This window comes from Heptranchias perlo, chromosome 34, assembly GCF_035084215.1.
Source record: "Heptranchias perlo isolate sHepPer1 chromosome 34, sHepPer1.hap1, whole genome shotgun sequence".
Classification (NCBI taxonomy): domain Eukaryota; kingdom Metazoa; phylum Chordata; class Chondrichthyes; order Hexanchiformes; family Hexanchidae; genus Heptranchias; species Heptranchias perlo.
Genome location: NC_090358.1, coordinates 9,981,094 through 9,992,718, shown reverse-complemented (window position 1 = coordinate 9,992,718; position 11,625 = coordinate 9,981,094). Strand labels below are relative to the sequence as shown.

The following is an 11,625-nucleotide window of genomic DNA, read 5'->3' as shown; positions in this document are numbered from 1 at the left end:
GGACTGAGGTAATAGATCTGGTACCACTGATTGAGGGGGTAGTACTAGTGAGGAACACTCAGTGTGGAATTGCTAGAGAAGAGCTCTAAGAGCATGGTAGAACTGTGGAGGCCGGGGGGGGGGGGGGGGGGGGGGAGGGGGGAGGGGGAAGAGAGAAAAAGAGATTCCAGGATCTTGAAGCATTGGGATGTCAAGGTCAGTGCAACAAAAATTATGCTTTTATATCTATGCTAGATTATTTATTGGATGATTCTTGCTGGTTAAAGCACATACTGGATGTCAGTTACTGCTAGCTGTTTCTGCAAGTTGCATAGCATGTGCACTGGATTCAGGATAAGGAAGAAACAGTTATAGGATTGGAAGCCTTGCTTTGCATGATTTGATTGTTGCCATTGTACTTGGACGGGGAGCTGTATAACAGGTCATTCAAGGTATTTGATACAAATCGACGAATCAACCCATTCCATTTAATTCAAACATCCTTTGTAATTGTTATATAGTTGAGAGAAACAGTTTGTAAATGTCCTTTGTTTCATTGTATCTTCAAAGGATTTGAAATGGTGCATCTGCAGCTAACTTTCTCCGTGTCTGCAGTCAGTCTGAAGCTAGCAGATACTGGGCTCTGTGATAACATTTCAGCATGTAACAAGTGAATGTATTTCAAGGATCAGGTTTATATTGAAGGTTGGTATGGGAGCACTGTCTCTTATTTTGAGATTGAGAAGCTTAGTAAATTTTGTAATTCCTGTATTCATTTGTACTGAATACTATTCATTAACATTAAATAAATTTATCTATTGTTTGTAGCCTGAATCTCAGTCTGGTAAGAGTGCATACATATCCACCTTCTGATCACATTGTGGCACGTGTTATGTGCCAGTAAACACAAGTACACCGGCAAGGAGTCTCTATTCGACCCTGGGTCTCGGTAAATTCACATATATATTGGGCGGGAAAGGCTCAGGTTCGTTCGCGTTGGACACGAGGCCTGCTTATTAGAATGGCTAGTGACGCTGAACGCACAAAGAATAACTGGCATAAAAACCCAGACATGTATGAATGGGATCTGGGAGCATTGTTGGGGGTGGGTGCATTGGAGTAGGACTCCAGAGAAAGTAACTCAAACTGCACCCCCCACCCAGCCTGAAACCAATTTTTAAGTGCAAAATGCATGATTACAGTATTTGCCAATTATACATTGATATATATTTAACAAATACAATATTTAAACAATTTTTATGCTTAAAAATCAGCTTCAGTTTAGGAACTAGGCTGAAGACCTCGGATTTTGTTGGAAGGGGAACCACCCGATGGCTGGGAACAGACAAGTGTAGGTCGGGGAGTGGTTTTCCCTGACTGCATGTTTGAGGGCATGAACTCTGTACAGAGAAATTACAGAAACGGAACAATGTCCTGGACTTGGGATTCCCCCCTTTGAACGTGGGACCTTCCCAGTCAGAGTTTTGATCATACAGGAACTAGTCACTTATTAGATTTTTGGATACTAAGGGAATCAAGGGATATGGGGATAGGACAGGAAAGTGGGGTTGAGATAGAAGATCAATCATGATCTTACTGAATGATGGAGCAGGCTATAGGGGCCATATGGCCTATTCCTGCTCCTATTTCTTTTGTTCCTATGAATTAACATAACAAAAGACTCAGGAACTCCCCAAAATATTATGATTTGAGAGAACGTAGTGGGAGAAACATAAAATTCAGTATATAATTTAATTTTCACAGTTATTCCATTTTAACAAAATAAAACAAATATTCTACACGTGCATTGCTGTGGTATCAAAGATGAAGCGATTAACTTGCTGCAAGTATTTTGGTTTGAGGTAGTCCTTCAGTTCGCTCTTAGTTACCCACACGTACTCTCCCTTCTTTTTTGTCTTGAGGTCTCCACTTATCAGCAAGGCTTTAAAGAAAAACACTTTGGCCCCCACAATGTTGGCAGTTCGCGTGGCCTTGGGATACTTGTATTTATAGAAGCCAGCCGGAGCATTGCCCAGAAAAACAGCTTGTAATTCATTTCCTACAAAATTAAAGAGGTGGGGGAAAAAAAAATTAAAAGTTATATTCCAAAGGTGGCGGCTACCTTTATAGTGAGAGGAAACAAACTTAAATATGTCAGGAACAGAAATAATTAAGGAGGAAAGACATCTGTTCTTTGTGCAGGTACAGAACAACTACTAGTCCCGTTTGATGTTAGGCCTGGAGTGATGTTTGACACATGTTCTTATCATGGGCGTTCATCCTCTAGTTCCTCCTAAATTAGAGATAACTGTGAACATTCAAGTTAGCTCTGGGTCAGAAGGTTGTGGGTTCAAAACCCACTCTAGCACTTGAGCACATAACATAGGCTGATACTTTAGTGCAGTACTGAGGGAGTGCTGCAATGTCGCAGATGTTCTTTGGATGAGACTAGTCCCATTTGCCTATCCCAGTGGTTGAGATGGATATTAAAGATCTGAAGGCATTCAGAATGACCACTGTGTTCACATACATAACAGGATTCACTGCACTTCAATAAAGTAACTCATTATATGTGACTACAAATATTTCTTTAAATGCAAGTATTTTAACTCAAACTCTACAGTACCCTTATAAATCATGACCTTAAATCGGAGAACATTGACCTAAATTCCCCTCTCCCCTGGGAAGAGGTAACTATGCGTTGCATTTCATTTTTTAAACCGCAACTCATTCTAGATAACTTAGTTTTCTCTCCTGGGGATACTTTCCAGGTGCCCTGTACCTGAGTTTAAGTGTCAGAGTATTCAGCTGTAGGCTGACTCTATCCTCATCCAACATCGCCACAGGTGCAGTTCCCAGGAAAGATCACTCAATAGCAATCAAGAGCACTGAGGCCAGATTTAGAATCCAAACTTCTACCTAGCATTAGGAAACCCAGTTAAAGGATGAGATCCCTATTGCAGGATTTTACCAAGGTTAAGAGAAGACAAGACAAATCAAGAAGTAGGTGACATCAAGCTTGGGTTTGAAAGCCTATTGACCGTAGAAGGAAGATTGAGGGAGGTAAGGAGTTCCAAAGTTTTGAGGTCCTGGTAAATAATCAGTTAGGGTAAGAGACTCTGTGATGAGTCTTGATTTCAACACAATGAGGATGCAGGGAGGAGGGTGTGTAGGATGGAACATTTGGAGATAAAGAGAAACAAAACTGGAAACTTCGGAGGAGAAATTACTGTAGTTGTATTGATAAAAGTGACAGGAGAGGTTGTGATAGTGTGAGATGATTGAAGGCTAGAAATGAGAGGACTGCCTAACAAGCAACAAACTTTTTCAATTACACAATTTACTAATCAAATTTAACAGAACATATAAAAAGCTTCTAAAAACGTTGTTACCAGACAGTGCAGAGAGGGTGCGCTCTGCAGTTTGCCTCATTGCTTCCCCGGGCTTCCATTCACTCTGTGGCAGCAACCAGATCTCTTCATCCCCCACTTTTTCCTTTATTAATAATGTCAGCTTTTCTTCCAATCGTCTGTTCAATGTTGATCTGTCCTTCTTCTTGTCATTTTCTAAGAGACAGGTAGAAAAAAAAACACACATATTTTGAACAATGGTCTAGACGGCCGTTGGCCCTGTTACAAGAAACGATTGAGCAAATTTTACTCGGGATATTTTCCAACGAGGAAGGGTACACATAAAATAATCCAAAAAGATCATGAATAGTTCCATTTTCTTCCAGGGAGCTGAGATTTCTTGATCATTATTGCACTTTCACTTCTAACACTTAAATCTAAACATTAAGTTTTTTTACTTCAAAAGAGAGGAAGAGAATGCTTTTCTCCCCACAGGTGCTTACTGTTGCTGGGGTACAGCTTCACAGGTGCTAGCCACTCTCCATTACCATACCCAAGTAGTCATTCTTCATGCGAAGGCTTAAGCAGTGAGTGTCAAGATATACCATCGTTGAGTATATCACAGAAAAGTCTAATCTGGTCATCGGTCAACATCCACCTGTGTTGTTTGGTGGATTTAGGAGCAGGAACCTGCTGATTATTTTTATCCTCCCTAGCCCAGGTACACTGATGCCAATTATACCAGCTCTACTGCGACCTTAGGCGAGCAGTTACCTCAGCACAAGCTATTGATGGAATGGGTACCTTCCAGGTCTACATGGCTCAGTACCACACCGCAGTGTTATTTACTCACTGAGCCATCTATATTCAAATTTGAAAATGATGCAGCAATGAGTTTGTATCTTGTATAAACTCCCAACAATTAAACTATTGGGAAAGCTTAGAAAAGGGAAATAATTTAAAGTAGGTGAAATATGAAGAAAAATTATGTTTGGGACTTTGTTTACAGACTTTCAGGATTTGCAATAACTATTATAAGAGTCATTCTTGAAGTTGGACATAACATCAGAACACTTCAATAGTGTCCCTGCCATCATGTATTCTCTATAATAATGACAGCACTTGCCTCGCTCCCATGCGGTCATTCAGAACATCTGACTGAAAGAATAAAATTAAAAACGTTCCGTGGTTGTCAGAGGCAGTTTTACAAGCCAAATAAATCATTACAATCTCTCCCCAAGCACCACTGAGATTACAAATCCACAATGATGGACAGTATATATTTCCAGCAGGCAGGCTGCACAACGAACAGTATGATATTAGAAGAGCCCGGCAGCAAACATAAAACCTCCAACCCGGTGTTTCAGAAGGGCCTTTTAGAACACTCTTTAATATGTGTAACTGTACCTTAAACTGAGTGCTGAGACACATGCAATTACTTAATGCTGAAAGTTCCTCCAACTCAAAGCTGCATTCCAGCAGGAATTTTGTTATGAAATTCAACAACATTGCAGCCTTCTCCCCAAGGCGATTTATGTGAAAAATCAGTGAGACTGCAATTTAAAGTGTGCCGTACTCAGCAAGATGTGACTGCATTGTAAACATCAGGAATCACATTCTGTTGAGCACCAGCCACTTTAGACTGCAATCCCCCCAACACAAACAGACCGCTTCTCAATCATTTTTTTTATTATACAGGAACCTAGGTAAATACAGTACACTGCATGAAAGTACTGCCCTGAACCACACTACTTTATTCTGGGAAAACCTCAAGGGTTAATACTGGAATTCTAGGAGAAGCAAGGTCTCATAGGAAAATGGAGACAAAGGGATTCACAAATGTTAAAACTGAGGTTGGTGCTACAAGGGTGAGAAACCTGTCAAAATGGCATGTTTTGGAGGATAACTGATGGATCAATTTGTTTGTGAAAACAGATGTGAATATAGAGATGAGCTTTTAAGACAACATCAAAGTCAAGATAATGACACTCTAACAGTAGTTAATTATTAAGAAATGTTAAGAGGTCCAAAACCCTTTAACATGTAAAGATGGGATGTTGGAAATTCCAAGAATATATTCCGACATGTTGGATGTTTTTCTATCAACTATTGCAATCTTACCCCACCGCCAAGAGTGAAATGAGTAGGACAGAAGATGAGAAAAGTGAAGAGAAAGTGGTTAGGTGACACCAAGCTTTAGTTGCAAAAGCCAGGATTGTATGAGGAACGACTGAGGGTGATAAGGAATTCTACGGTTTTAATGAATGAGTTGAAGTAGGAAATGGGGCGATCATGTAATAATCAGTGAAATTAAATTGTGTAGACTTTGATTCAAATGCAATTCATTTTCGTTCAAAGAATAACTTTGGGCAGCATATACTGCATCCCTGGCAAGAAACACGGTACTAATTAGCACTTTATGTCAAATATGGAATACTGTTGAGCAGAAAAAGACACAGACCTAGTACTCTATCAGCAGCTCTAAACTGTTTGAGTTTCTGTTCCCACATATCTTCCAGATCTTGGCCAGTCACAATGTCTTGGCCAACATCATCTTCTTCGTCCGAATCATAATCGACTGCCTGCCTCCGACGAATCTTTTCTTCATCTTCAAAGACTCGGAGCTCGTGATCAGAGTAGAGGCTCTTCTCCAGTTCTATCTGTAAAATGTAGAAGAGATCACTTGCACTTCAGGAAACCAGCAAGGGCTGAACCTGCCAGTCGGCTTTCTAAACAGTAGCCTCTAGGTCAAGTGTTTCACAACAAGCAGAATAAAACTTGGAAAACACTAAGAATGATTCAAGGCACTCACTGCACTAGTGGGCAATATTTTTTTTTAAATCTGTAAAACAAAGCCAGCAATTCCCCAATTAAAATGTTAGAGTAGGACACATGCTGCTTCAAGTCCAAGATTCAAAATCCAGAGTGTCTGCACATTACTAGGTATTTTAACCAGTCATTTTCATAGAATCATAGAATCATAGAAGTTACAACATGGAAACAGGCCCTTCGGCCCAACATGTCCATGTCGCCCAGTTTATACCACTAAGCTAGTCCCAATTGCCTGCACTTGGCCCATATCCCTCGATACCCATCTTCCCCATGTAACTGTCCAAATGCTTTTTAAAAGACAAAATTGTACCCGCCTCTACTACTGCCTCTGGCAGCTCGTTCCAGACACTCACCACCCTTTGAGTGAAAAAATTGCCCCTCTGGATCCTTTTGTATCTCTCCCCTCTCACCTTAAATCTGTGCCCCCTCGTTATAGACTCCCCTACCTTTGGGAAAAGATTTTGACTATCGACCTTATCTATGCCCCTCATTATTTTATAGACTTCTATAAGATCACCCCTTAACCTCCTACTCTCCAGGGAATAAAGTCCCAGTCTGTCTAACCTCTCCCTGTAAGTCAAACCATCAAGTCCCGGTAGCATCCTAGTAAATCTTTTCTGCACTCTTTCTAGTTTAATAATATCCTTTCTATAATAGGGTGACCAGAACTGTACACAGTACTCCAAGTGTGGCCTCACCAATGCCCTGTACAACTTCAACAAGACATCCCAACTCCTGCATTCAATGTTCTGACCAATGAAACCAAGCATGCTGAATGCCTTCTTCACCACCCTATCCACCTGTGACTCCACTTTCAAGGAGCTATGAATCTGTACTCCCAGATCTCTTTGTTCTATAACTCTCCCCAACGCCCTACCATTAACGGAGTAGGTCCTGGCCCGATTCGATCTACCAAAATGCATCACCTCACATTTATCTAAATTAAACTCCATCTGCCATTCATCGGCCCACTGGCCCAATTTATCAAGATCCCGTTGCAATCCCAGATAACCTTCTTCACTGTCCACAATGCCACCAATCTTGGTGTCATCTGCAAACTTACTAACCATGCCTCCTAAATTCTCATCCAAATCATTAATATAAATAACAAATAACAGCGGACCCAGCACCGATCCCTGAGGCACACCGCTGGACACAGGCATCCAGTTTGAAAAACAACCCTCGACAACCACCCTCTGTCTTCTGTCGTCAAGCCAATTTTGTATCCAATTGGCTACCTCACCTTGGATCCCATGAGATTTAACCTTATGTAACAACCTACCATGCGGTACCTTGTCAAATGCTTTGCTGAAGTCCATGTAGACCACGTCTACTGCACAGCCCTCATCTATCTTCTTGGTTACCCCTTCAAAAAACTCAATCAAATTCGTGAGACATGATTTTCCTCTCACAAAACCATGCTGACTGTTCCTAATTAGTCCCTGCCTCTCCAAATGCCTGTAGATTCTGTCCCTCAGAATACCCTCTAACAACTTACCCACTACAGATGTCAGGCTCACTGGTCTGTAGTTCCCAGGCTTTTCCCTGCCGCCCTTCTTAAACAAAGGCACAACATTTGCTACCCTCCAATCTTCAGGCACCTCACCTGTAGCGGTGGATGATTCAAATATCTCTGCTAGGGGACCCGCAATTTCCTCCCTAACCTCCCATAACGTCCTGGGATACATTTCATCAGGTCCCGGAGATTTATCTACCTTGATGCGCGTTAAGACTTCCAGCACCTCCCTCTCTGTAATATGTACACTCCTCAAGACATCACTATTTATTTCCCCAAGTTCCCTAACATCCATGCCTTTCTCAACCGTAAATACCGATGTGAAATATTCATTCAGGATCTCACCCATCTCTTGTGGTTCCGCACATAGATGACCTTGTTGATCCTTAAGAGGCCCTACTCTCTCCCTAGTTACCCTTTTGCCCTTTATGTATTTGTAGAAGCTCTTTGGATTCACCTTTGCCTGATCTGCCAAAGCAATCTCATATCCCCTTTTTGCCCTCCTGATTTCTCTCTTTAAAAAAAAAATCAATTTTCTCTCTTTCTGATGACACCGACTCGATGGGGTACAGTGTCACAGGCATTAGCAGCCCTCCCATACCTCACCCTAGTAGCCATTCTTCAAGTGTGAGTCTAGACACACTGAATGTCAGAAAGCTATTTGACTGTGGAAGCTATCACAGCCAAATTCGATATTTTCATATATATGCACTTTCCATCAGCGGTCACTGGATCAGAAGCAGCAACGCTGGATGATTTTTCCCCTCTCTGGCCCAGGGGCACCCATATTGCTGCTCCAGCTCAGATCAAATAACTCAGTACAGACAAGGGTGGAACCTGATGGACAGCCTAATATCATGCCGCACCAGGTATAGTTTTTAAAAAAAAAAGTGGCCTAGTCATGAGCCATGACTGATCAGTGTATAAGACAAGGTAACAAAATTTCCATTTGATTGGTGATGTTGAGCTTATTTCACTATACACCAGTGACTTGTGTTAGGGGCCATGAATAATTTTCACAACAGGATAAACTGTACCAATATAGGTAGATTAATGGTTATGTGCAACGCTTAAACAATATCCGCTAGGGATTTATGCCCAACGTGAACTGCTTTGTACTTCTGTATACAAATGAGTTTAATGGACAGTCCCTTTTTGAAATACTGCTCAGTGGTTCTGCACCTTCATTTCAAGCCCTGGTATAATTGATTAAAAAAAAAAGTTCATACACTCTCTCCCCTTTTGGATTGTCAATACCAGCAGGGCTAATATCTGAACGTGTTCAATGATTAATGATGAAGTGACTGTGGGATACTCTGACTTTGAGATCAAAGTTCCTGCTTCCTTCCCAATAACATACTAACTTGTTAATGACTTTTCCAACAGGGTCCGCACCTTCCTGTAGCTTTGCCCACTAAAAGTGAATTTCCCTCAGAGTGCATTAGTAATTTATAATTATAATTAGCAACTTGAGTGCAAAATCTGGGCTGACACTCCACTACAGTACTGAGGGAGTGCTGTATTGTCAGGGGGAGCCATCTTTCGGATGAGACGTTAAAACAGAGTCTGTCCTCAGATAGATGTAAAAGATCCCACAGTGGAGTTCCCCTGGTGTCCTGGCCAATATTTAACCCTCAACCAACATCACTAAAACAGATTATCCGGTCACAATCACGTTACTGTTTGTGGGACCTTGCTGTGCGCAAATTGGCTGCCGCGTTTCCTACGTTACAACAGTGACCGCGCCACATTGGCTGTAAAGCACTTTGGGATATCCAGAGATGATGAAAGGCAAGATTTAAATGGAAGTTCTTTCTTTTCTGTACAGATGTGTTGTATTCTGAGGATGTGACCTGAAATGCTTGACAGAGCAGTGTAGAGCGAGCTTTACCCTCTAACACTTGAACTAACTGACTCCAAGTAAGCCTGATGGACAGCATGGTATAGTGCCACACCAGGCAAATGTTGCATTGCTCTACACCAATGTCTCTCATCTTAAAAGAATACAAAATTCACAATTAGGGATAACAAAAACAAGGGGGCGCGATCTTAAAATTAGAACAAAGCCATTACGGAGTGAAATCAGACAACTTGCATTTATATCGTGCCTTTAACATCGTAAAACGTCCCAAGGCACTTTATCACACAACGGGTAATGGAAATATGTGAAACTCACTCCCCATAAGGCTGTGGATGCTGGGTCAACTGAAATATTCAAGGGTGAGATTGACAGATTTGTGTTGGGTAAAGGTATCCAGGAACATGGAGCAAAGGCGGGTAAATAGGGTTAAGGTACAGATCAGCCATGATCTAATTGAATGATGGAACAGGCTCGAGGGGCTGAATGGCCTACTCCTGTTCCTATGTTCAAGGAGGGGCCCCCCCAAGTGCTCCCGCCTCTCAGGCGCGCACCCTGTAATCTCCAGGCGCGCCCTCGTACTGTTCCTACGCGCGTGCCCGCGCCTACCTGTTCCAGCAGTCGCGCGAACGCGCTTTCCATCGGGTTCATCTCCCGCGATACAACGGCCGCTCGCTGCAGACACAGCGCGCCACAGCATTCCCAACCGGACACCCCCGGGCCCGGGCCACCCGTCGCCCTCAAGGAATGGAGCGCCGAACCTCGCACCGCTCCCCTGAGCCTGAATCCGAGCTCGGGTCCGGCGAGAAGCCCAAACACGGGGAGCCGACGCAGCGCGGCCGCCATCTTACACCAGCGCTACCACGCGCACATGGAGGGGAGATAACTATAATCACGCACGATTAAACCCGGCATAACCTCATTATCTCACACTGTGACACTGTAACCTGGAGCAAGTCTACGATATCGAGGGCTGCCGGCAATCACCACACGGGGATAGCTGAAAATCGTGCCGTATTCAATTGGAAATTGTTTTAACTTCCCCTAATAAATAAGTGGAACAGCCAGCGCAGGACGGTACTAAGTGCCGTGGGGAGGAAGGGTGTCGCCTCATAGAAAATGTTTCAAGATGATCCTAACCCTAACCAGTAAAGCTGAATATTTATAAAATATAGAATCATATGTTAAACATAATCCGGCTTTTTTTCCTATAGGAGTGTTCAACCTAAAGAAATACGTGTACTTGTATAGCCAAGTACCAAACCCCCCCCCTCCTCCCTGTATTGGTGGCAGCTGTGGGGTTACTTTGAGTTCATTGGGCCTGGTAGCGTGAGGGCCCAACTTGAGGAAGCCAGGGCCTAGGAGCTGGGTTAGAGCCACGGGCGTCCGATCAGGGAATGTTGGGGCCACGGAATGTGCTGTGGTCGCTGGGCCGGGGGCTGCTGCAGGCCATGGGCTGCCGGTTAGTAGATGCGCCTTCCTCAGAGGGCGCTGACCGCTGCTGGGTTACGTTTCCATGGGCACCAGTCGCCCCTTCCTGCCCTTTTACGGCGCAGGAGGCCATTCGGCCCATTGTGCGCTGTCTGTCTGGCTCTGTGTTCATTTAGTCCCACTCACTTTCAGTCACCAAGACCGCTTATGTCCACCGCCCGCCTCCACCCATTCACTGCTGAAATCGCTACCCACCCCTTTGTCACCTCCAAACTCTACTACTCCCAATATCTGTCCTTGCTGGTTTAACCAACATCACTCAAAGCAGATTATCTGGTCATTATCTCATTGCTGTTTGTAGGACCTTGCTGTGTGCAAAATTGGCTGCTGCATTACAACTGTGACTAGACTTCAAAAAAGTGCTAAATCATATATGCAAGTCTTTCTTCCCATCTTCCATAAATTCCAATTTATCCAAAGCCATATACATATGGTGTTCTACATCCACCCAGCATCCCTGTCCTTACTCACCTACATTGGATGCTAGTCCTTCAAAGCTTTGCTCTTGTCTATCAATCCCACCAAGGCATTGTCGTCCATTCTCTGCAATCTCCTCCAGCTCTACATCCTGTCCCAAACACTTCAGCCTTCTGTGCATC

At 43.2% G+C, this 11,625-nt stretch overlaps 2 protein-coding genes across 4 annotated transcripts in view; one reads left to right on the top strand and one right to left on the bottom strand.

Annotated features, from left to right (window-relative positions):
- Positions 1 to 1,717: 1,717 nt before the first annotated feature.
- On the bottom strand, positions 1,718 to 10,414 carry mrpl46 (mitochondrial ribosomal protein L46). Its single transcript, XM_067971406.1, has 4 exons — positions 10,145 to 10,414; positions 5,791 to 5,989; positions 3,372 to 3,545; positions 1,718 to 2,038 (listed from the first exon to the last, which is right to left on the bottom strand). Exons 1-4 carry the CDS (start codon positions 10,379 to 10,381, stop codon positions 1,776 to 1,778), a joined length of 873 nt encoding a protein of 290 aa, XP_067827507.1. The 5' UTR covers positions 10,382 to 10,414; the 3' UTR covers positions 1,718 to 1,775.
- mrps11 (mitochondrial ribosomal protein S11) overlaps positions 10,228 to 11,625 on the top strand; it is a 28,662-nt gene continuing 27,264 nt past the window's right edge. The window contains exon 1 of one of the 3 annotated variants that reach the window (XM_067971408.1): positions 10,228 to 10,683. In XM_067971408.1, the coding sequence (XP_067827509.1) occupies positions 10,655 to 10,683 (29 nt within the window). In that variant the 5' untranslated portion in view covers positions 10,228 to 10,654. Of the gene's footprint in view, positions 10,684 to 10,835; positions 10,998 to 11,625 lie in introns of those variants that run through there. The other 2 variants (XM_067971409.1, XM_067971407.1) reach the window with 2 other exon arrangements.